This window comes from Anabrus simplex, chromosome 6, assembly GCF_040414725.1.
Source record: "Anabrus simplex isolate iqAnaSimp1 chromosome 6, ASM4041472v1, whole genome shotgun sequence".
Classification (NCBI taxonomy): Eukaryota; Metazoa; Arthropoda; class Insecta; order Orthoptera; family Tettigoniidae; genus Anabrus; species Anabrus simplex.
Window position 1 is genome coordinate 236,508,388 of NC_090270.1, and position 26,855 is coordinate 236,535,242.

The 26,855-nt window shown below is 38.3% G+C and overlaps 1 protein-coding gene across 1 annotated transcript in view; it reads left to right on the top strand.

Annotated features, from left to right (window-relative positions):
- The window catches only part of FoxK (forkhead box K), a 278,192-nt gene extending 273,536 nt beyond the window's left edge, over positions 1 to 4,656 (top strand). Inside the window, exon 10 of the mRNA XM_067150284.2 lies at positions 1,142 to 4,656. Coding sequence (XP_067006385.1) covers positions 1,142 to 1,322 — 181 coding nt within the window. The 3' untranslated portion in view covers positions 1,323 to 4,656. The remainder of the gene's footprint in view (positions 1 to 1,141) is intronic.
- Positions 4,657 to 26,855: the final 22,199 nt, after the last annotated feature.

The window sequence follows — 26,855 nt, forward strand, 5'->3', positions numbered from 1 at the left end:
CCGCAATTTTCGGCGATAAAATTTAATACAGTTTTAAATGATCCAAAATTCACATGTAATAGCCCAAATATATAAACTTTCGCAGCACACATCACAATATTTGTAGTAATAGCTCGTGAATGAGTCAACGGATAATCATTATACATCTTTCTGTCTATTGCAGAAAGATGGCTGTATACGCCCACGGAGTTTGAATGATTTCTGATGTCACTGAGCAAGTTGTCCGTGCAGTTAGGGCACTCAGCTGTGAGCTTGCATCTGGGAAATAGTGGGTTCGAACCCACTGTTGGCAGCCTTGAAGATAGTTTTCTGTGGTTTCCCATTTTCACATCAGGCAAATGCTGAGGCAGTACCTTATTTGAGGCCATGGCTGCTTTCTTTCCATTCCTAGGCCTTTCCTATCCCATCATCTCCATAACACCCATCTGTGTCGGTGCAACGTAAAGCAAATAGGGGTGAAAAAATAATTCTGATGTCAGCATTGAAAGTTACCTATTGTTTCGTTATCATGGGATGTATGTCTTGCTCGTAATATTATGTGCGCAGCACAGCAGCATTCATTCTCCGTGCTCGCAATATTGCGAGTACAGTAGTGTAAAGGTTAATTTAATATTTCTGCATTGGTTTAAATGTTAAGATTACCAGCCGAGTTGGCCGTGCAGTCAGGGGCACGCAGCTGTGAGCTTGCATCCGGGAGATAGTGGGTTCAAATCTCACTGTCGGCAGCCCTGAAGATGGTTTTCCGTGGTTTCCCATTTTTACACCGGGCAAATGCTGGGGCTGTACCTTAATTAAGGCCACTGTTGCTTCCTTCCAACTCCTAGCCTTTTCTATCCCATTGTCGCCATAAGACCTATTTGTGTCGGTGCGACGTAAAGCCACTAGCAAAAAAAAAAATTGTTAAGATTATAAAATATTAATACAGACATCAATGCTAAGTAGCACAACTCGATTATTTATAGGTATCAGGTTAGTGGGATTCTTCCTGGCTCCTAAACTTTTGGGCTGGCTCCTCAGTTCAGAGAAAATCTTTGGACCTCTGTTTTACATTACAGTCTTATCCCTGTATTAGATTTTTAAGTGGTTTGTTGAACTATTTGCTTCTCTCATATCTGCTAATATAGATTGTTTCTTTTAACAGTGGAGCCTTTGTGACACCTAGCACCCCATCTGCAAGCAGTTTAGACCAGGGAGGAGGCAACAAACGACATCACACAGACTCTCCCTCACACGTTGGTGCAGACGCAGAAGCTGAGGATGATGAAGAGGAGAATAAGAAACCTAGAATAGAGAAGCAGGAGCCACTTGACAATGATAAATGATGAGGAAACAGATTTGTCATAAAAGTTAGCATTTTTTGAATTGGCACAATGTAGGTGTTGTATGATGGACGTACCCTGATCCAGTTGGCTGCTAGACTGTATTCTAGTCCACCAAGAGGCTGTGTCAGCAACATGTTAGTAAGAGGTTCTGCTAAACAGTACAGTTTCCTGTACAAATTTTTAAAAATGGTATTTTTAATATGTGATTGTGATTTTCCATATTGAACCTCTGTGCAAAGTTCCCCAAAATATCACACTGTGTCACATCTTCTCCCACGAATGTATATACATCATTCATAGTTTATATCTAGGCTAACAGGGCCTCGTAGTAGAAGTAAGATATGAGATTTTTTTTTTGGATGCATTGTGAACGCTTGTGTATGGGCATTACTAGCTAACGAATGTCATTCTTGTTATTACCTTGGAATATGAAATTTCTTGGTATTTTGTATATTGGTTATGAATGCATTGGTGCACAAAGTCAGTTTTATTTTGCCAGAGTCACTCTAAGAAAATTATCAGAAGATGGAATTTCTCTTCCATAAGGTTTGGGAAAACCTTTTGGGTAGTTAGGATAGAAGACAGGAAAAGGACAGGAATGTAAAAAATATTGTACATTCAACAAGAAATCTAGCAGTTACAGGAAGGAGAGAGAGAAAGCTATGAAGAAGTGAAGCCAACACATCCAGTTTATAAGAACTGACAGAGCTCTGCTATAAAAGTAGTAGGTGCACATTTTGTGTGTTTGATGATAATTCGGTACTGCTCGTTAGTTAACCCAGTATCTCCTTTCTCTGTCCTAAGATACTCTTTGGCAGTGTGGTTAACAAGGGTTGGTGGACATTGCCCTGCTACAGTCATTTTCATTGTTCTCATTTATCGCCAATGAAAGAAGATACTGCTAACATTTGAAACACGCATTTTCTGCTCATACGAATGGGAACACAAAGATGAGATTTCAGTTCAGGAAGTATCCAAGTTTGTTTGTGATCCATCACAATAATCTGCCCTTGTCATCTTGCCATTGTTAGTGGTTGTTCACTTAAGGAGAAACTTCTAATATGTTTTTGCGCAGTTGCTCAGCAGATTGATGGTGCTGAGCTAGCTGAAGTTTTATCTTTTGTAAGACAATGAATCAGTAATGTTGTTTTGTTTATCGGGGTTTGACAAGATGTTCACGACTTTGTTTCTGTTCCATTTAATTCTGGAAACAACCACATAGCCAAGTAATTGATGCATACTCATCCCCTTATTTGATATTCCTCCGACAGTTCACTCTGTGTTAAGCTTTATGTTCAGTGTTGAGATTTATAAAGTAACAAAACATAGTATGAACTGGTGTTGTTTGTTATTATTTAATCAGAATATTAATATTTATTACAATGTTACTCTACTGTTCAACTAAAACTGATTATGAACTGGACATTACTAATTCACAGAGGGCTATTTCCCCCCCCCCCCCCCCTTCTCTTTTCAAATATTGAATTTCCCTGCCACTGTGGACAAATGTCATTTTATAACAGAGTATGATTATACTAAGAGTGGTGATCGTTTTTATGGCTGTGTAAGCAAAATGCTGAGTCTAGCAGCCAGCAGTTGCTGGGTTGTCTTAAGAAAATTTAAAAATGTTCTCCTTTCTAATCTCTGAAAACAGCATCTGGCAGCATATTATCGCCGGGTGTATTTTTCTTTCCGATTGCCGTATGCTGTCGATAGTATCCTTCATTCTGACATGTTTATATGGCCCTGTGCTCCTAATCACCTAGGAGCTGCATCATTTGAATTGTTTTGTTCTGAGGACTGTGTCATGTTTAAGTCAAGTGGCAGGAAAGAAAGAAATACTCTCCGCGGTAGGATTTTAGTCTCGCATAAGTATTTGGCTTTATTTTCTCGGTTGTCTTTTGTTGAAAGAAAAAACAAATTCTTACTGTATGAGAATTTCAGGGAAGTTTAAATTGGCATTTGACAACTGGGTTCTGTCTCTTTCCATCAACTGCTTTCACTGAAAAGACTGTGTTGGGTGTTTTTTGGAAGAGTGGGGGGCGGGGAGGAGCTATCTTTGCATGGTTCAGCTTCATTATTTTGTGCCATATTTGTGTCTTACATATATCTACATCTGTGAAGGTGCCTCTTGTTTACTGTCTTGTCTGTCTGCCAGAACCCAAATTCAAATGTTGTGCTTCCAAGTAAGCTAGTCAGCTATTGTGCCTGGTGTTCAGTGCTTAAAAAATAAAAATGAAAAAGAAGAAAAAAATTGACTCTTCAGTAAGTACCAAGATTTATGTTGTGTGTTTTAAATAAGAGAATTTGATATTTGTCACAAAAGGCTGTTTCTACAACATTCAAATGATGTATTTACAATAGTTAACTAAGATAACCAGCAGAAGAAGCTGATTAATTTAGTGTTTAAGTGCAGTATTTAGAAGTACATAACATTTTATCTAGTGGATGAACTGGCAGATCAGTTTCTTCTAGCATTTCCTGCTTATTCTTTCCCATCCACAAACAAAGAAAGGAACTGATTTTGCAGTATTACTTGAGTTTCTTAGCTCTGTTTTGTTCCAAGAACTCTGTGTTACGTAGTACATGTTAAGTTGCTCTTCATATCTGTTCAGCTTTGTTAGCAGTAACTGTTGTTGAAGTGCAATATCTAGACATTAAAAAAATCAAAAATTAAATTAAAACAGTTGGTAGCAATTAGCTTCCTCCAAGTTTTTAATTAGTTTCCACAGTGAGTTGCTGATGATGGTGTGTTATCTATTAGTTCTGTTGATCCAGATCTTGTAGGCAAAGTTAAAAAAAAAGAAAGAAAGAAATAATGAGTACCAAATACATGGTTTGAAACCAATAAGAAAAATGAGATGTAATTTTGTTATATATGCATAATATATATATGAATATAAATAAATATACATAATTGCTAGTTTTGTTTAAAAACGGACTCTTTGAGTAGATGATGGAGTTGAGAATGTATATAGTGTGTATATTTTAATTGTCTCCATGCTACAGTATGGTTACTATACAGAGAACAGAACATATATTGAAGGCTTGGCTTGTTATTGTTAATAATAATAATAATAATGATGATGATGATGTATCATATTATCTTCGTGCTGACTCTACTGAAATCTCTCCTTGTCTTACTTTCATTCTTTCTTTGTATAAGAAAAAAAGTGCATACCCACCAGATTTTGGTTGAAACTGTTCATTTCTCTTCTGACATTTTAAAATGTTAGCTTACTTCTTCCTTTTCTGTTGTATCTGATGTACCGACTAGCCAAACACATTGTTTGCTCTTGTTGGAAAAAATATATATATATCTTTTTTTCTGTTACATGTATTTTTTAATTTCATATATTGTGTAATGAACACCTTATGTCTTATTTCATCTCCTTAAACCCCTTGCTTGTTACAAGATAACATATCGTATTTACACGAATAATCCCCGTATATTTTTTAAAAGAATTGACGCACGGAATTGGGGTGTGGCTTTTATTTGCGTCAATGTTGGCAGCACGCCCGTGGCTCACCTAATTTTCGATATTGGGTATACAGTTATGCTTTGTGTAACCGCAGATGGGAGAAAACTGCTCTCATATGTCATATTTAAACGGAAAATAATTCCGACTTTTAATTTTAAAATGCCTTTACATTTTAAAAAGTACTATTTTACACAGCAAATTAAATTCAAAATTTCTCTGTGTCACGATAGAACGCATCTTCCGGAAAGTGCAGGGGTAGCTTTCCGCACTTTCACTCACTTTGGTGTCTTGACAGTTTGTTTTATAGCTGCTAAGTTTGAGTGAGTTAAATCGTAATTATTTTCTGTTCAGCGTTTAAGAACCGCCACACTATCACATAACAGGCAGTGTGCGGAGAAGCAGAATCCGCGAACATTGGCGATTCTTTTTGACGTTGCCGATAGTAGGCGAAAAAGCTTGGCTCATAATTATAATCAATTCGTACACAACAAACAGTATTGTCGGTGCCAATGAAACTGCATTGGTTTTTTTTATGCTTACCCCAAACTTTTTTTTTAAGGAGATGGGGTGGCTGTAATGTGTTGCAGTGCAGAGGGAAACAAAAGACTTCCTCCCCTCTTCATAGGAAAGTTTGATAAGCCACGAAGTTTTAAAGGCATCAGGTACTTTCCGTGCAAATACAGGGCATCTAAAAATGCATACAGTACAGTAATCCAATTAATAAAGTACTTGCACGGGAGAGCCAGCATAGACTCCTCGTCTTTGAACATTTTTTCTTTCGTTGCGTGAGGTTATGTTTCTGAAGTACGAGTAGGTGGTTAATTCGAAATCACGTAATTCGAAGTCCGATTTTTGTGTCCCAACGAATTCGAATTAACGAGGCTTTACCATATTGCAAAACTAACAACAGAGTTCGCCGGTGTGTCTGTTTCAACTGTTTACATTGCATGAAAATGAATTATCCTCCACTGGTCGTGTTAATACGTGCGTAAAAAAAATACCGCGTTTGAAAAGTGGTTTAGAGGTGATGTGTAACGAATATGTAAGTATTGTTCCCATACAAACTTTAGGCTGTGCAACCTCCTTAATGAAAGAGTCTACAGGAGAAGATACTAATGATCTTTCGATCTACAGGGAATCGAGCCTATGGCAAGTTCAGATTGATGAAATACCTAAGCTTACTTGATCATTTTCATGGCATTTTTTTTTATAGCATTGATAATGTATTTCTCAAACATGTTCAGGCAAAGCAGCTATATCCGTGAATTTACGCATTCATATTTGTATAAAGATCATGTGGACCTTACGGAGTGATATGAAATGTTTGTTTATGCCTATATTACTCTTTCAATGGAAGGAATTTTAGTTCATTTAATTTTTTTTAAAATGAGCCTTCCTAAAATTAGGGTGCGGGGATTATTCACATAAATACGGTATTTACTCATGTAACCCTCACCCCCCCATACAAACCCCCCATCTCTCTCTCTCTCTCTCTGGTAAAAATGGAAGGACTTTTTTTTTTGCATTGTATGTACCTATCATATGCAACTGTTTATTCGTTAAGTGTAGGTAAGCCTTTCTCGTCAATGGAAATTGTGAGAAAATGGCTGGACAGATTTCAATGTGCGATCCTTCATTTTAAAGTATACAGTTTGAAAGTCACTGGAGAAATTACAGTGTTTAAGAGATTGACAATTTTCCAACATAAATTATCTTATTTTCTTCAAATAGTTCAAAGGTCTTCAACAAAGTAACATGGTGCATGGCTAGGTATGAAGTGATAGCTGGTATAGAGTTCCAATGTCCTCGCCTCCACACCGTGTGGGAGCTCTATCATCGCTTCTAGCATTACAATGGAAGAATCACCAGTTACAAGCAGTAGCATGTTAGCGTAAAGTGTAAGTTGTGTTGAACATGTTGTTACGAATTTATGGAGTTACTTTTGCTAGACCTGATTAACATTTGAAAAACAAGGACAACATTACTTTATTGCCTGAGGGGGCTTGAAAAGGATTTGTGTTAAGCCCTCGTGATTCGATGTTATGTGCCCCCTTTTTCCTTGTAGAAATGCTGGCTGGAACTCACAGTTAAAATACAGTAGCCCTCACAAGGAAAAGAAGTGCTCCAGAACAACTGTGCTTCTGTTTGTCTTTCACGATGGCTGTTTGTAGCCCTTTCTTTTCCCCTTTAGATCAGCATTTTTTACTGTGACCATCAAGTCACAAGGATGGCATCCACCTCTCAAAATGTGTTCATGCATTGATTACTTCCTTCATTCAGTCATACCTGTTCAGGAGGAGTGTAAAAGTAAAAATCAAGCTGCTGACCATGGGACAAGGAGAATTACAAAGTCAAGACAGATTATTTACAAAATAAATAGCACATTGTCTTGAAGAGGTTCTTTTCTAACATGAATTTTACATTCGTTGTAAGGTACAAATATACCTGCCAACCTTACCGGTTTAGGCGGGTGACTCCCGATTTTCGACAGTTTTTCCCGCCTCCTGATTATTCCATTATTTCTCCCAATTTTAGCTTATTTTTTTGGTGAACTTCAAACATTTGTCTTCAAATCCTGTCATTTCAGCTTATTTACGCAAGTGGCTGGAAGTCCTTCGCTCATTGGGCGCTTTCAAACGAAATATCTACGTTTATTAATGCGAGAAATGTGCGCGAATGTGCGATGTTTATTGAAACCTGTATATCACAACGCATATATCGATCGTCAATCTCTCGTTCTCGCTTGCTATGTTCGTGTTCGTTCACATCAGTCTAGTCTATTCTATAGAGCATCCAGGGTTAAGAAAAGACTACAGTTCTTATGGGCTTTTACTTCTCTTGGTGTTACCCACTTTAGTTCTAAATATACATAATAGTGAATTCCTATCAAAATGTATAATTTTTCTTATGAAACAAACATTGGTCGTGCCATACAATTCTGAAGAAGCCGTAAAATCAATTTGACATCTTTGAGTGTATCGTTTTAAATATTATATATGCAGTGCATTACTCGGAATAGCCGGCCATTTTTGTCGCATTGCGCGCCACATTTCAGCGTGTAGTGCGTACAATAGTCAACACGTGTAAGAACTCAGCTTAACCACTACGAATCATCATTGGTGAGGTCAGTGCGGCATGTTTCTCATTTTGCGTGTGTCATTCAGTAGAGTAATTGCTTATGTAAGGGAGATATTTGCAGATTGAGATTGAAGTGATAGTGTTTCGTTATAAATATATTGTTTCATTTTTTATGTATTGCATTGCTTTTGGTTGTGTATGTTGTGTATTGTTTGTGTCTGTTTAGTATTTTATATAATCAATCAGCCAGTAATATTTTTTTAAATTATGGCTGAACATGTGAAAAGGAGAAGTGGTGAAGTTCTCAGGAGAAAGGAGCGGCAAATGGCGCTTAATACATTTTCATATTTGAAAATAAAGTATCCAGGACAAAGCGTAAGCTGGGTAGTAGGTGAAGCCGCAAAGTCTTTAGGAATTTAGAGGTCTTCCATCTTCAAAATAAGGAAGGAAGCCAGCGAAGGGCCACTCCAGAGTCCCAGCAAGAAGCGGCAAAAGAAAAAGTTAATTCGCAGTAATTCCAGACTCATTAAATAGGACGATTTTGTCAGAAGTGGAATACGGCGCATTGTTCATGAATTCTATTTTAGAAATGAACCACCAACTCTGAACACAATCCTCACTTTTGTAAACATTAACCCCTAACTACCCAATTTTAAGAAATCTACGTTGCATGTTATTCTCAGGGAAATGAACTTTGTGTACGAGAGAAGGGGAAATAGAGCATTGTTAATAGAAAGGAGAGATATTGTGTCTTGGCATCATAAGTACCTCCGACAAATTAAAAAGTACAGAGAAGAAGGCCGGACCATTGTTTATACAGTCGAAATTTGGGCTAACACTGGAATAACTGTTGCTGAAGAGTGGAAAGATAAAACAATTACAGCGCCAAGACAAGCTTTTCTTGCAGGGCTTTCAATTGGGTTGAGAACTCCTACTGCTCATGGGCCGCGATTTGCTATCGTTCATGCAGGTAACGAAAATGGGTTCGTGCCTAACGCTGGATATATCTTTTTGTGAAAAATACCGCTGACGCACATGATGAGATGGACGGAGTGTGTTACAAAACATGCTTTTTAGAAAAGCTCTTGCCAAACTTGCTTCCAAATTTTGTTATTGTTATTGATAATGCTTCTTATCACAGCAGAAAGAAGGAGCCTATATACTGACAAGAAGGTGAAAAAAATGCGCTATGCAAGAATGGATGAGGGAACATCATATTCAGTACGAAGATGAAATGTTGAAAAAAGACTTAATGGACATTATTGCTTTGGAAAAGGAAAAATACGATAAATATAAAATAGATGAATTTGCTTTAGAAAGAGGAGATACAGTACTTCGGCTGCCCCCCTACCACTGCGAATTAAACCCCATTGAACTCGTATGGGCTCAGGTGAAACATTATGCGAGCTTACATAATACGGATTTCAAAGTGAAAGAAATGCAAAGATTAATTGAGGAAGGTTTAGCGTAATGTCACACCTGATAACTGGAGGAATTATGTGAATCACGTTCAGAAAACTGAAGACAATATGTGGAAGGCTGATGAAATTCAGGACGACATCAAACCCATTATCATCCACCTCGGTGACTCTTCAGACGAAGATTCCTCAAGCAGTATGCAAATGGAAGAGATGAACACTCCACCTCTGCCGTGAAATCTGTACATTGCTGACAAGGTAAGAACAGTAGATGGATTTATTTAAAAAATTTATTTTTATTTTACTGTATTTTTCTATCTGTGCTTCTGTTTTTTCGCGTTCTCATTCGAATAGGTCATTCGGCATTCTGTATTGTATGTTGCGGAAGAATATATATTTATCGTATTTTGTGATAAAGACGAAGCCCTTGCATCTGTTGTCAGTTACGAGTAAATTTATCTGAAATGAGCTGTAGGATACATCACTGAGATAGAGATATCTCGCCGTCATCAATCCTCAACGGAACTTCCTGTTTTGTAACCACACAGTATTTGCCTTAATAGTGAAATGATTCTGGGGGCTAATAAACTCAGCACTGTGCTCCCTTAAAGCACAACAACAATAATGAAACTTTCTCAGATATAAGAAGCAAGACAATCATTTCCGGTTCTGGACACGCATGTTATTATTTATGTTACCGGTATTATTATTTAGTCTCGCCGAGGTGGTAAAGTTGTGCTCGGTTTGCCCGGAAGGAAGTGGGTTCAAATCCCCATCGGGAAGTCGTAAAAATTTAAGAAACGAGGTTTCCACTTCCGGAGGTGCACATGGCCCTGAGGTTCAATCAGCCTATACCAAAATTGAGTACCAGGTTAATTCCTGGGGGCAAAGGCGGCTGGGCGTACAGCTAACCACTCTACCCCATCAGGTGCCGAGGTTGCGGATAGTGGAAGCCTTTGCCTTCCACCCCTCCAAGGGCCTTCATGGGCTGTACGGAGATGACTTTGCTTTTTTTGTTATTTAGTTCGCATCCCTACATGTTCAAACTCTTACTCTATTTCGAATGATACAGTCAGTGGGTTGATATTCTTAGAAACGTTATGGCAAAACGAAATTTCATAGCTGTAATTTCATTGAGAATGAAAACCTACAACCTGTTTTCCAGTCATTGACCTGGTCAGGGATGGAATGAATGAAGCAGATATAGGCTATTAGTACGATGGGGTCGCCACTCCCAAAGTGATTTATTAATGACTGATAGATGCTATGAAATGAGAATGGAGAGTGTTGCAGGAATGAAAGATGACAGGGAAAACCGGAGTACCCGGAGAAAAACCTGTCCTGCCTCCGCTTTGTCCAGCACAAATCTTACATTGAGTGACCGGGATTTGAACCACGGTATCCAGCGGTGAGAGGCTAACGCAGTGCCATCTGAGCCACGGAGGCTCTGTAATTTCATTAACAGAGATAATGGAGATTGAGACAATTTATATTGGTATTACAGTGACCGAGCCGCGGTGTGTGAGCGAATATGGCAACAGTGGAAGACAGCAAACCCATAAGGCCTATAGTCTTTTCTTAACTCTGGATGCTCTATAGAGACTAGTCGCTAGATATGGAGTCTTTTTTAGTAATTTAGTGATAGAATTTCAATGATAACGACTAGTGACTTTTCTAGAGATTTTATGAGCCATTTGTAGACAATTCTGTCTAATTTTAATTTATCTCAATATAAATAAAATAAGAGTGTCTGTACATTGCTCAGAATTTATAATGAATGATATTTCTCTACCGGTCATGACCACAGTAACAAGGAGAAATGCACGATTTAATTTTCGTAATGAATGTATGTATGTACGTGCATCGCTAGAAAACAGCTGAAGTGAAGTTAATGAAAATCGATATATAAAGTCGGGGAATAGGCCATAAATAATTGTGTTCACGCTGAGTGAAATGGTAGTTCAGGGGAAGGCCCAAAATTTAATTCTCACATATTTGTTATTATTGGCCCTATTGATAAATACTACATAATTAAATTTATATATTATTAAATTTCCTATCATTTGTCTTATACATTTTTACTGTTCCGGCTATGATAACAGAGATATTCATGAATTTGGATTTTTGTTGCAAAGTCCATATCAGCGCCAAGGTATGAGAAAATGAGTGAACAGAATTTAATGAAAATCGGTATGTAAAATCGGGGAATAAGGAACTAAAGTTTACACTATAAATAATTTTATTCACCCTGTTCTAAATGGTAGTTTAGGGGAAGGTGCCAAAATTTAATTTTTAATTACCCATCTAATTGGTCATATCAAAAAGTACAACATAACGAAAGTTATAGACAGTACAATTTCTGATTATTTATGTCTTATTCAGTTTTATCGTACCTTTCCTATCCCATTTTCGCCATAAGACCTATCTGTGTCAGTGCAATGTAGGGCAGCTAGCAAGAAGAAGAAGAAGAAGAAAGGCCTAGGAATGGGAAGGAAGCAGCCGTGGCCTTAATTAAGGTACTGCCACAGCATTTGCCTGGTGTGAAAATGGGAAACCACGGAAAACCATCTTCAGGGCTGCCGACCGTGGGGTTCAAATCCACTATCTCCCGATTACTGGATACTGGCTGCACTTAAGCGACTGCAGCTATCGAGCTCGGTCAGGGTGAGTTTTACATTACCTGTGATTAGTACCACTCTTACGAGCAACACCATTGATCTGCCTTGCTTATGATTAGTAGCCACTATTTTGAATTCTGGTCTGTGGGTGATTTTGGACTTTTAAATTGCCATTACATTTCATCTCATTTTGTACCATTAGAGGCCGATGACCTAGATGTTAGGTCCCTTTAAACAACAAGCATCATCTTAAACGGAATAATGACACAGGAGTGTTTGCGGTTGTCTTCAGCCTGGTCATTCTAACTCTGGAACTTTGAACTGTTAGATTGACACCGTGGTACTTTTTGAGAAAATGTGCCATTTTTCATTTTAACAAATATTTCATATGACAGCATTACTTTTAATCGTGACATTCGTACTAACGTCATTGTAATGATCTATGTTGACTTCAGTTGGGAAAACTATAAGGACAGTCTTTCTGAGAATTCTGTAGCGAAGCACGGGTACAATAGCTAGTTATTTGATACAAATAACATTGCGCTTTGCATAATCGTGCAGGTGCTTGATGCAATATATTAATCTATGCATTTGCTAAGTAATAGCATTTAAGTACACGACCGATTCATACGTGTGGAGCATGAGTTCATACTATTTTTGGAAGGCTTATCAGAGACCGATCATCTGATCATCTTACTCAGATACGTCCTGTGAGGTAATAGAGATGTGTAAATTTTAGCCTTGTAGCCTCGTTATAACAACAGTCGGGCTTTGAGACTAAGTGTTATAAATATATCATAGTATTGTATTGCGCAAGACATGTAGAATAAGCAGTTTTACCAATTGTATCCCCTGATTTTTCCTGATTTTCATATCAAAATCTCCTGATTTTTGGTTTTGCAAAGTTGGCAGGTATATACAAACTATATTATCGTATTTGAATGAAAACATTGTTAAATGAAATAAGCATTAATGCTTTTAGTGGAAATCTCTTTAGGCATGAGAATTTCATACCTATGAGACTATAACGATCTGTTGAACATATTAACCACAACAATAAGAGGATAAAAGGTGGTTCCGCATCGTCATAAGACCTATCTGTGTCGTTGCGACGTAAAGCAAATAGCAAAAAAAAAAAAAAAAAAAAGGTGGTTCCTGAGCCCTAAAAAATTGTTCAAGTAATTCAGCATATTATTTGGAAAAATATAAAGGAATATAAGTTTGAAGAAAAAAAAAGTACCATTCATTATCCTGACTGAATACCAGTGTGGATTTCACTCCCATCAGTCTGCCACCAACTGCGTGGTCGGACTGGAGAGCACCATTTAGGAGGCCTTTCTTCAACCTTGAAAAGGCTCTTGATACTACCTGGTATTATCTCCATACTACTGCGGATCCCGGTGAAATTTGCCCATATTTATTGTGAACTTCATGTCCCTCCGGCTGTTTTGAGTCTGAGTAGAGGGGCCATACATGATAATGGAGTACCTCAGGCATCTGTCTGTCTTGAGTGTCACACGGTTCGTAATCACTATCATCTTAGTCAGTACACAACTTCGAAGGAATATTAAGAGAAATCACTCAATAGATACATGTTTTGGCCCCATTCAGCCTGAAATATAAAATATAAGTAAAACATTCTAAAACATAATACTAAAAATGAGTCTTTATGGAAAAAATCATTGTGTAGAAATTATTTTTCTATACGACTCATTTTTTAAATGTTTCTTACCAATTAATTTATATGTAGTATGTGGCGGCCAGTGACTCGAACTATTTTAAACTCCTTGATTAGTGTTGTTTGTTCCATATATTCTCGGAGTTTTATATTTTATTATTCTTTTGTTGTAACATAGCCTACATCTGGTGACCCCAACGTGATCAGGCGATGGTAATGCGAGTACATAATCAATTACAACAGCCGCAATTGTATTCACACATGTTAAATCCAACCATAAACAACAGAACAAGCGCCAGCGTGGAATTTTCGCGGATAGCAGTAAAAACACCACAGTTTTGGCATAAAAATGCCAAAGCTTGCTTTTTACGAGTTGAATCCCAGTTTGTCACTGCAAATATAACAAATGAGGTAACCAAAAATCATATCTTAGGATCTCTTGACAGTGAAATTGCAGAATTAATATCCGACTACACAACCAAACCTTTGTTGACTACACCTAATGTATCCACACAGACGCACACGAGATGCTGTCAGTTGGTACAATTAATTTTATTCACATATATTCACAAATGAACACACACATAACCTTAATCACAGTATCACAACAAACTTTCACTTCGAGAATATCAGCAAAGCCGCAATTATTAAAAACAACTACTAATTGCTGCACATGGAGATTACAACTTTGAAACACAGTTGAAAACAGATTACCGCGACAAGCATGTCAGTTCAAAATGGAGACTGCAACTATGGCATGTCAACCCGAGAATAACTTCCAATCAATAACTAACTGTCAATAGAGCCCATAACCTCTCCAACAACAACAATAACTAACTGTCAATAACTCAGCAGTAACTAACTTCACCGTCAAGATCGTTTCTTTATATTAGTGCCTGGTCAGGTTTCTAGAAAGTTACCTTACAAAACATATCTTCGTGAAAATTCTGGAGTGTCAAATACATAGGTTATAATGTATAGATTATTCTCAATCGTTCTCGTGCCTATTACCATTCTGGAAGTTACAGTGTGTTTCACAATTATGGATTACAATTTATATTTACAGGTAAGAATAAATTATTATATTAATTTACAGGTATTTACATTAACTGAACTGATATAAATGTTTATATACAATGCTTGTTTCATGACATCGCCTCAAAAACAACGTGATCATATCACAGGTACACATGATGTAGTAGTAATAATAATAATAATTATTATTATTATTATTATTATTTGAGCTCGATGTCTGCATTAGTTACCCATGGGTGAGAAAATATTGTTTTCAAATTATACCTGTTATCGCACCTGCGTCACACCATATAAGGAATTGAAAACACATTGCAGAACTGGAAGAGTCAGAGACCTGCAAGACAAAAAATTTACTCACGGAAGTAGAGTTAGGAGACAAAAAACCAACCTCCTTACTTAGAGAAATATGTGCTCTCGCAGGTTCACAAATAACCGGCGATATTTTTTTAAACCACTTTTTTATGACTTCCCACCAATGCACGAACTATTCTAGCTGCTAGTCAAGATTAAAGTCTTAATGCCATGGCCTCCATTGCCGACAAAATTGTAGAAATAATACCACCTAGCCAGTTCATGTATAGCAATAAAGTAGTTCGTGAATGATCACGTGATGAAAGATTTTCACGTCTAGTCCCTAAAAGAGATGGAACTTGGCGTCCTTGTGGGGATTATCTTGCGCTCAATGCGATCACTGCACCCGATCAGTACCCAGTTCCTCATCTACAGGATTTCAACAGTCAACTCTCAAACAAAACCTTATTCTCCAAAGTCGACCCTCATTAGAGCTCACAATCACATGTTGCACCAGAAGACATCCCAAAGACAATCGTCGTCACTCCATCTTGTCTTTTTGAATTTTTGGAAATGTTTTTGGACTACGCAATGCAGCACAAACATTTCAGCATTATCTTCATGGTGTTTTGTTGGACTTGCCTTTTGTTTATTCTTATCTTAATGATTTCCTAAAGGCATCATCATCAGAGGGTGAACATATGGTCCATCTACAACAACCTTTTGAACGCCTAGGCGAACATCACCTTAATACCAATGTAGGAACTTATCCATCAACCGAAGGTTGTCTGCGTAAAGAAACTTAAAATGCTCAAGTTTCTCAGTGGCATTTGGGAGATAGTGGGTTCAAACCCCACTGTCGGCAGCCCTGAAGATGTTTTCTGTGGGTTCCCATATTCACGCCAGGCTAATGCTTGGGCTACATAGTAATTAAAGCCACAGCTGTTTCCTTCCCAGTCCTAGCCCTTTCGTATCCCATCACGACAGATCTATCTGTGTCGGTGCGACATAAAGCAAACTTGAAAAAAAAAAAAAAGTAATAGTTCTCAGTGGCACTTCACTAGGGGCTGACCATGCGGTGCTACCACGTTATGTGCAGACTATGGTAATTCAATATTTGTTTCAACAATAATATACCTGCTGAACTTATTAAATAATATACACCTTAATGGAGTTACACTGGCAGCCATAGTTTTGACTAGCCCGATTGCCAACCTACTTGCTGAATCGGGAGCAGATACTACTAACGTACACTTCAGTATTCATGAAATCCTACAACATTCAAGCTATCAATGTCCATTTGATACCTAGTATCACCAGAGGTACGAAAACCAACCTAGAGCCACATGACCGGTTGGGATTTGAATTCGTAGCTTATGTCATGAGTTGAATGCAGATGAATACAAATGCCTCTGTTCATCGCAGATATTTGTATGACTTATTTTTTCACCAGTATCCAGACGCGGGATTTGTCTTCATGGATGGTTCCATGATAGGAGAGAATGTTGAATGGTCGTTTGTTTCCGAGGATGTCAGGATCAAGATGTCGCTGTTCAATGTCTGTAGCAAATATACTGCTGAGCTCTTAGCCATCTTACAAGCTCAGCTGTTTGAGCTGAGTCATGAGCAAGCCCCCCTTTCTCATGTGTACTGACTGTGTTGAATCATGTTTATCAAAACACCCGCTAGTGCAGCAGATCAGTGACCTAGCCAGGTTGTGTGATGCTGGCACCTGAATCACCGTTATGAGGCTTCCTAGCCACGTGGGGATTGCAGTCAATGAAATGATAAATTAAACTGCAAAAGAAGCAGTACTTTTACCACCTAACCCTAGGAACACATCGTCTACGGATGTTTGTTCTCAATTACACTGAACCATCTTGGCGTCCTGGGATTCATAGCGCCTGACTATATGAACTTCCAGCAGGCTGAAAACAATTAAGAAGCCAAGTCAACTGCTGTGTGGCCGTCCTCTGTTCGGCCTTCATGGAGGGAGGCTGAATTTTTGTGCTCGTTCAAGATAGGTCGTGCAAGATCATGAACTCTTACCTCCTCAAGAGGGAAGACCTTCACACCCCCAGCATGTTCATGTGGTGCCTAATTCACCGTGGCTCACTTCCTGACTGCGTGTGTCAATCTATCTGGCATAAGATGAATCCTAGGCCTGCAAAAAGCGCTCAAACTCATACCTAATTTGTGTATTATTTTTTCCACCATTTTCAAAATGTTTTTGTTGATTATATTATTATATAATTTATGTTTATTTATTATTTTTATTTCCATTTAGTTTGTTAAGAGAGGATGGTTGCAAATTTATATGTACTGTACTGTCAGTACTGTCAGTTAAGCGAACAGGGAACTGGAAATCAAGTAGGTATGACATAAAAATGTTAGTGCTCAATTGTAGAAGCATTGTAAACAAAGGAATTGAATTAAGTAATTTAATAGATATATACTTACCAGATATTGTAATAGGAGTTGAATCATGGCTGAGAAATGATATAATGGATGCAGAAATATTCTCACGGAACTGGAGTGTGTAATACCAATATAAATGGTCCGTTATTGGACATTATAAATTTTCCAGCTAACTCATTCCTGGTTGCCAGCGTTTCGCCCTCGTGTGCTAGGCTGGGCTCATCAGTTGGTACCTAGCACACCTACCAAGACGCTGGCTAGTGCATACCGTGGAGGCCACTGCGTAAGCTAATTGTAGCCACCGGCAGTGCCAATGCACTATGAGACACTTTGTCCCATTATCAAAAATTGATGCCTGCTTGGCCATCAGATGATATAGATGTTGATTCCCATAAGGAATCTGAAATATTTGTTCCGAATGAGTAAATTTATAATACCAATATAAATAGTCCGTTATTGGACATTATAAATTTTCCAGCTAACTCATTCCTGGTTGCCAGCGTTTCGCCCTCGTGTGCTAGGCTGGGCTCATCAGTTGATACCTAGCACACCTACCAAGACGCTGGCTAGTGCATACCATGGAGGCCACTGCGTAAGCTAATTGTAGCCACCGGCAGTGCCAATGCACTATGAGACACTTTGTCCCATTATCAAAAATTGATGCCTGCTCCACGGTATGCACTAGCCAGCATCTTGGTAGGTGTGCTAGGTACCAACTAATGAGCCCAGCCTAGCACACGAGGGCGAAATGCTGGCAACCAGGAATGAGTTAGCTGGAAAATTTATAATGTCCAATAACGGACCATTTATATTGGTATTATAAATTTACTCATTCACAACAAATATTTCAGATTCCCTCTGGGAATCGACATCTATATCATCTGATGGCCAAGCAGGCATCAATTTTTGATAATGGGACAAAGTGTCTCATAGTGCATTGGCACTGCCGGTGGCTACAATTAGCTTACCCAGTGGCCTCCACAGTATGCTCTAGCCAGCGTCTTGGTAGGTGTGCTAGGTACCAACTGATGAGCCCAGCCTAGCACACGAGGGCGAAACGCTGGCAACCAGGAATGAGTTAGCTGGAAAATTTATAATGTCCAATAACGGACCATTTATGTTGGTATTATAAATTTACTCATTCGGAACAAATATTTCAGATTCCCTATGGGAATCAACATCTATATCAACTGGAGTGTGTATCGTAGAGATAGGATAGGAATGGTAGGAGGGGGAATATTCATTCTGCTGAAAGAAGTATTTGTAAGCTATGAAAAAGCAAAGGATGAAAAACATGAAATTCTGGGTGTAAGGTTCATCTCTAAAGATAATAGGCAACTTCATGTCTTTGGAGTGTACAGACCGGGAAAGGGTAGCGCTGACGCTGATTCAGAATTATTTGATAAGATAATCAGCTATGTTGGAAATGATATGGAAAAGAATGTGATAGTAGCAGGTGATCTCAATTTACCAAATGTCAATTGGGAAGGTAATGCGAACGACAGGAAGCATGAACAACAAATGGCAAATAAGTTAATATGGGAAGGGCAGCTGATTCAGAAAGTGATGGAACTAACTAGAGGGAAGAATATTTTGGATGTGGTGCTGATAAAACCAGATGAGCTATATAGAGAAACCGAAGTAATAGATGGTATTAGTGATCATGATGCTGTTTTTGTTGTAGTTGAAGGTATTAAAATTAGGACTATTAGGCAGTACCATATGGCTGATAAAACAGGCATGAGGGAGTTTTTAAAAAGTAATTATGATCGCTGGAAATGGTAAATAAAAATGTAAACAAACTCTCTGGGATGGGTTTAAAGCAATTGTTGAGGAATGTGAAAATAGGTTTGTACCTTTAAAGGTGGTAAGGAATGGTAAAGATCCACTGTATTATAACAGACGAGTAAAGAGACTAAGAAGGAGGTGCAGGTTGGAACGAAATAGGGTTAGAAATGGTTATGGAAGTAAGGAGAAATTGAAGGAACTTACTAGGAAATTAATCTAGCAAAGAAGTCAGCTAAGGTTAACATGATTCGTGGTCATACAAATTTTAGTGAAAAATGGAAGGGTATGTATAGGTACTTTAAGGCAGAAACAGGTTCAAAGAAGGACACTCCAGGAATCGTTAATGAACAAGGGGAGTGTGTATGCGAGGATCTTCAAAAGGCAGAAGTATTCAGTCAGCAATACGTAAAGATTGTTGGTTACAAGGATAATGTCCAAATAGGGGAGGTGAGCAATACTAATGAAGTATTAAAATTTACCTATGATAACAATGACATTTACAGTAAGATACAAAAGTTGAAAACTAGAAAAACAGCTGGAATTGATAAGATTTCTCAGGATATACTCAAGGCAATGGGTTGGGATATAGTACCATATCTGAAATACTTATTTGATTATTGTTTGGTTGAAGGAGCTATACCAAATGAATGGAGAGTTGCTATAGTAGCCCCTGTGTATAAAATAGCTGAAAATTACAGGCTAGTCAGTTTGACATGCATTGCATGTAAGCTTTGGGAAAGCATTCTTTTTGATTATATTAAACACTAGCTGATGTACCCATGCTTCGCTACGGGATTCTCAGAAAGACTGACTTTGTGGTTTTCCTAACCTGAAATCAACATAGGTCATTACAAAAACATAAGTATGAATGTAGCGATTAAAAGCAATGCTATCATATAAAATACTCGATCAAATGGAAAGTCGCACGTTTTGTCACTTTTAACGAACAGTGCTGCGGTTAGATTGCGGTGCCAATCTAATAGTCCAAAGTTCCAGAGCTGGGATGACCAGGCCGCAGATTGCCATGAACACTCATCTGCCATTATTCTGCTAAATATGCACACTGTTAATTCCAATCAGCACCTCAGAGTAGGGATTGAATAGCCCGAACGCTATGATGATCCAGTGTGTTACGTACCAGTAGTATCAGAAAATTTATAAACCAGGGGAATGGCATGCTAAAAAAGAAAGTTATCTAACTCCCCAGCTACTTCCCATCAATATTCAGACAGGCTGTTACACTCTGTACGATTGGGCGAGTTGACCGTGTGGTTAGCGGTGCGCAGCTGTGAGCTTGCATCCAAGAGATAGTGGATTCGAACCCTATTGTCGGCAGCGCTGAAGATGGTATTCCGTGGTTTCCCACTTTCACACCAGTCAAATGCTGGGCCTGTACCTTAACTAAGGCCTAAGACACTCTTAGCCCTTTCCTATCCCATCGTCGCCATAAAACCTATCTATGTCGGTGCAACGTAAATCAAATAAAAAATACTCTGTACGCAGCAGTAATCCTATCTACCGGAGATAAGGGGCAACAGAAGACACAAAGCACATCACGACAAACAATGGTCAATGTAATGTTATTGTTGATCAATGTTATGAGCTTTCTATATTGTAGGCCTTCACATTTAGTTTTCTTTCGACTCTGTGATTTGTAAAATATTTTATACCATAAACTCTAGTTTCTTATTCTCTGACTTTACATACCGATTTTCATTAAATACTCTTTACCCATTTACTCGTTACGCGGCACAGATATGGACTTAGTAACAAAAATCCAAATTCATGAATATCTTTGTGATCATAGCCAGTACGGTAACAATGTATAAGACATGAATAATAGGAAATTTAATACTATATAACCTTAGTTATGTAGCATTCATCGATTACACCTCTAATAATAAATATTTGAGAATTACATTTTAGGCCTTCCCCTAAAATACCATTTCACTCAGCGTGAATAAAATAATTTACAGCCTAGACTATAGCGACTTATTTCCTGACTTTGCATACCGATTTTCATCAAGATAGGACTACTAACAACAATAATTGAGAATTAAATTTTAGGCCTTCCCCTAAACTACCATTTTTCTCAGCGTGAATACAATTATTGATAGCCTAGATTGTAGCAACTTATTCCCCAACTTTGCATACCCATTTTCTTTAAAATACGATCACTAATAACATAAATAGTTGAGAATTCAATTTTAGGCCTTCCCCTAAACTACCATTTCACTCAGCGTGAGTAAAATTATTTATAGCCTAGATTGTAGAGGCTCATCCCCCGACTTCACATACCGATTTTCATTAGACCACTAATAACATAAATAGTTGAGAATTCAATTTTAGGCCTTCCTTTAAACTACCATTTCACTCAGCGTAAGCAAAATGATTTATAGCCTAGATTGTAGAGGCTCATCCCCCGACTTCACATATCGATTTTCATTAAATTCTCTTCAACCGTTTTCTCGTGATGCGTGTACATACATACAGACAGACAGAAATTACGGAAAAGTAAAAAATGCATTTTCTTGTTACTACGGACACGACCGATACAGAAATACCATTATTTTCAAATTCTGAGCAATGTACAGACAAAACTCTTATTTTATATATATAGATGTTTGCAAAATTAATAACTGGTTTGACAGAAGGCGGTTGGGGTTTAGGAAAGGTTATTCCACTGAAGCTCAGCTTGTAGGATTTCAGCAAGATATAGCAGATATCCTGGATTCAGGAGGCCAAATGGACTGGATTGCAATTGACCTATCTAAGGCATTTGATAGGGTAGATCATGGAAGACTACTGCAAAAATGAGTGCTATTGGACTAGAAAAAAGAGTGACTGAATGGGTGGCTATATTTCTAGAAAATAGAACTCAGAGAATTAGAGTAGGCAAAGCTTTATCTGACCCTGTAATAAGGAAGAGGGGAATTACTCAATGCAGTATTATTGGACTTTTATGTTTTCGTATATATATCAATGATATGTGTAAAGAAGTGGAATCAGAGATAAGGCTGTTTGCAGATGATGTTATTCTGTACAGAGTAATAAATAAGTTACAAGTTTGTGAGCGGCTGCAGGGTGACCTCGAAAGTGTTGTCAGATGGACGGTGGGCAATGGTATGATGATAAACGGGGTTAAAAGTCAGGTTATGAGTTTCAGAAATAGGAAGAGTCCTCTCAGTTTTAATTACTGCGTTGATGGGGTGAAAGTTCCCCTTGAGGATCATTGTAAATACATAGGTATTAATATAAGGAAAGATCTTCATTGGGGTAATCACATAAATATGATTGTAAATAAAGGGTACAGGTCTCTGCACATGGTTATGAGAGTATTTAGGGGTTGTAGTAAGGATGTAAAGGAGAAAGCATATTTGTCTCTGGTAAGACCCCAACTAGAGTATGGTTCCAGTGTAGGGACCCTCACCAGGATTACCTGATTCAAGAACTGGAAAAAATCCAAAGAAAAGCAGCTCGATTTGTTCTGGGTGATTTCCGACAAAAGAGTAGCGTTACAAAAATGTTGCAAAATTTGGGCTGGACAGACTTTGAGAAAGGAGACAAGCTGCTCGATTAAGTGGTATGTCACTTAATTTACAAAAGGTATACATTTATTAAATTAAGTGAGATCGCTATTTTTAATAGGATCAAAAATGAAAGTAATGACTTGTAAGTGGTATGTTCCGAGCTGTCAGTGGAGAGATGGCGTGGGAGGACATCAGTAGGCGAATAAGTTCGAGTAGTGTCTTTTGAAAGTAGGAAAGATCACAATATGAAGATAAAGTTGGAATTCAAGAGGACAAATTGGGGCAAATATTCGTTTATAGGAAGGGGAGTTAGGGATTGGAATAACTTACCAAGGGAAAATGTTCAATAATTTTCCAATTTCTTTGCGATCATTTGAGAAAAGGCTAGGAAAACAACAGATAGGGAATCTGCCACCTGGGCGACTGCCCCAAATGTGGATCAGTAGTGACTGAGTTAGAACAACAATCACCACCAACAGTGAAATATCAGACAGATTGTTCAGGGGATTGAAATTCAGGATCCTCATACATGACTACTGTGTCACATGACTGTTAACATGTTAAACAAAAGCTTATTCAGAGGTAACCCTGTTAAACCAGGACTTCCTGGAAGGATTGTGCTGTATTATATTATCATCCTGACATTCCAGTGTCATATTTCATTATCTTGCAACCACCATGTTTTTGTTTTGTTTTTCACAAGTCACTAGTATCACAAAATCAAATCCATCACCACTGATCTACATCTAGGGTTGTTGACCAGGTGACATATTCTCGATCAGTTGCTTACCTTGTTGTTTTCTTAAATGGTTTCAAGGAAGTTAAAAAACTATCAAACATCTCCCCAAAATTATTCCAGTCCCAAATTCCTCTTCCTCTGAATGAATATTTGGTCCAATTTATCCTGTAGAATTCCAACTTAATATTCATATTAGCTGATGTACCCATGCTTCACTACGGAATTCTACATTATATACAAAATTCTAGGTTAGATAGTGTACACATAGTGAGCAAGATTGTATTTAATTGCATAGCACTCAACGTTACCCTAGAAACGCGATAGGGAAAGTCACCAAACGTCTTTTCTCATGTGAAGACTTCGTTAGGGAATTTTCGTTGTAATGGTAGTCCCCTTGCCTACCATCAGTCACAATCAGATTGGGGAGTTTTCATTATAATGGCAGACACTCAATCTCCACCTGCCCTTTTACATCCTCAGAAAGATGTCTTAGTAGTTTTCCCAACTGAAATTAACATAGGTCATTACAATGACGTCAGTAGGAATGGCGTGATTAAAAGCAATGCTTTCATATGAAATACTCAATCAAATGAAAAACCACACGTTTTCTCACTTTTAACGAAGAGTACTTCGCTGCCGATCTAACAGTACAAAGTTCCAGAGCTGGAATGACCAAGCCGCAGACAGCCGTGATCCGTGAACACACTTCGTCTTATTTTGGCTGGGTGGGGGTGTTGAATAATGGAGACTCCCAGGGCTAAAACTGTGCCATTTTACTAATCTGTTTCCTAGGAGTACCCGATGAGTCGGAAAATCTCAGTTCACTACACAGGCGGCGAAAGAATCTATCTGACTTGGAGGTAAATTTTTCCTGCAAGCCAGAGAAGAAACCCACTCTTCACTGCTAATTTGGAGTAAAATGAATGTATAATTTAATAAAAGTGAAGAGGAAGAAGCTTTTCTTAAGGAATGGCTCTTTTCAGAGTTGAATTTTGAGTTATTTAGTGAATTGTGAGTGGCTCATCCTCAGACTTCACATACCGATTTTCATTAAATTTTCATGAGCCGTTTTCTTTTGATGCGTGTACATACATACAGATAGACAGACAGAAATTACGGAAAAGTAAAAATTGCATTTCCTTGTTACTTTGGATATGGCCGATACAGTAATACCATTCTCTTCAAATTCTGAGCAATGTGCAAACAAAACTCTTATTATATATATTATGATCTTTTATACTTCCAAAAATTCCATTCAAGCTTATTTGTTTACTAATGTCATTTCATGTTATCCATCCACTGACAGCTTGGAACATAAAGCTTAAATACAAAGTATGTTACAAGTGTTATTTTTAATAGGTGGATATTAAAAATAACACTTGTAACATACTTTGTATTTATGTAAATTTCAATGCGGATGTAACATGAGAATTATAACGTGTAACATAAAGCTTAGTCGAGCACCTTGTCTCCATAATGCCAAGTTTTCCCAGCCCAAAAGTTTGTAGCATTTTCGTAACAATACTCTTCCATCAGAAATCGCCCAAAATAAATCGTCTTGCTTTCCTTTGGATCCCTTTCAATACTCGAATCAAGTAATCCTGGTGAGGATCCTGCACGTCAAAACCATACTCTAATTGGGGATCTTACCAGTGACTTATATGACTTCTCCATTACATTCTTACCCATCATCATCATCGTCATCATTTCCCATTATCCAGCTGTAGCTGGGTAGGGGCAAATATGGTTCCTCTCCACTTTATTCGGTCTTTCCACCACTCCTCCTCCAACATTGTGTCCCAGTACAGGCTTCTTTCTCGTGTACTGCGTTGGATTATGTCCTTCCATCTCAATTGTGGTCGTTCGCAGCCTCTCCTTCCTTGCATTTGCATTTCCATCACCTTTTTTTGGCATTTTTTTCGTCGCGCATTCGCTTTATATGCCCAAACCATCTTAATCGGCTCTTCTCTATTCTGTCATTAATTTTTTCCACTCCCGTTTCTTCCCGGATTTTCTCGTTCCTTACTTTGTCTCTTCTACTCTTCTGTATCATACTCCTCAAGAACTTCATTTCAGCTGCCTATATTCGACTCTCATCCTGCTTTGTCATTTTCCAAGTTTCTGCTCCATAAGTTGTTATGGGTACGTAATACATCTTGTACATAGTTTCCTTTGCTTCCTTTGGCACATGTTTGTTCCATAACATGTTTCTTACACTATGATAGTAACAGCTTCCAGCTTGAGCCCTCGTACTAATTTCAGCATCCAGTCGTCTCGACGACTACATCCTTACTACAACCGCTAAATAACCTTATAATCATATGAGAAAGTCCGTAGCCTTTATTTCCAACCTCATTAATGTGATTATCTCAATGAAAATCTAGGTATTTACTGTGAACCCCATGGGGCCCTTTCACCCCCATCAACACAGTAATCAAACTGACAAGACTTTTCCTCTTCACCTGATTTACCATCATACAACTGTCCACCTCACAACATTGCCAAGGTCTTCTTGCCGTCACTCACAATCCTGTAACTTATTTATTACTGTATACAGTATAACATCAACTGCAAAAAATGTTACATGTGATTCCAGTTCTTTACTCATATCATTTATACATAATAGAAGAAAACATAAAGGTTCAATATCACTATTCTTCTTCTTCTTCTTCTTCTTCGTGTTTTCACCGCAGGTGCAGCGTCCGCTCTTCAGATCGATGAACACCATTTTAAGCCATCTGATGCAAGATTTGATGTCTTCATGTCTGAAACTTTGGTGTCTTGCCATCATTGTCTTGGCCTTCCATGTGGGCGCTTACCACTCACAGTGAAGTTGTATACATCATGAGCGACGGTACCATTTGCCGCTTTCAGGATATGGCCGTACTATCTTAGACACCCTTCTCGCATCTTTTCTTGAATTGGAACAACTCCCATCCTCTGTCAGATCGTGTCATCCTCCACTACTGGATGAACTACAGTGCAGTACACTTTTTATTTGAGGTGGACTGGTACACGCCTATCACACAGCACTCCTGTGACTCCCCTCCATCTAAACATCGCTGTATTCACTCTAGCTCGCACTTCTTCATTGATGCCACTGTCACTTTGTTGGCGGGATCGTAAGTATTGGAAGCAGTTAGTTTTCACTAAATCTTGACCATTGATTGTGACGTTGGATGCGCTTGGATTAGTTTCTAGATGCAGGCCATATTGGTTTAGGCTATCACTCAATGTTTGAACACAGCCCTGCAGCTCCTCTTTGATTGTAGCTGCAAGCAGATTGTCGCTGGCATACAGTACGGTCCAAGGAACACACTCATGGAGGTCATGTGAGGTCATATCCATAGCAAGTGTGAAAAGCAACTGTGGCAGGGATGATCCCTGATGTACTCCTACTCTCACAGGAAAGCTCCTAGAGCAGCCAACAGTGCACCTTACTCCGCTACAAGTATTCT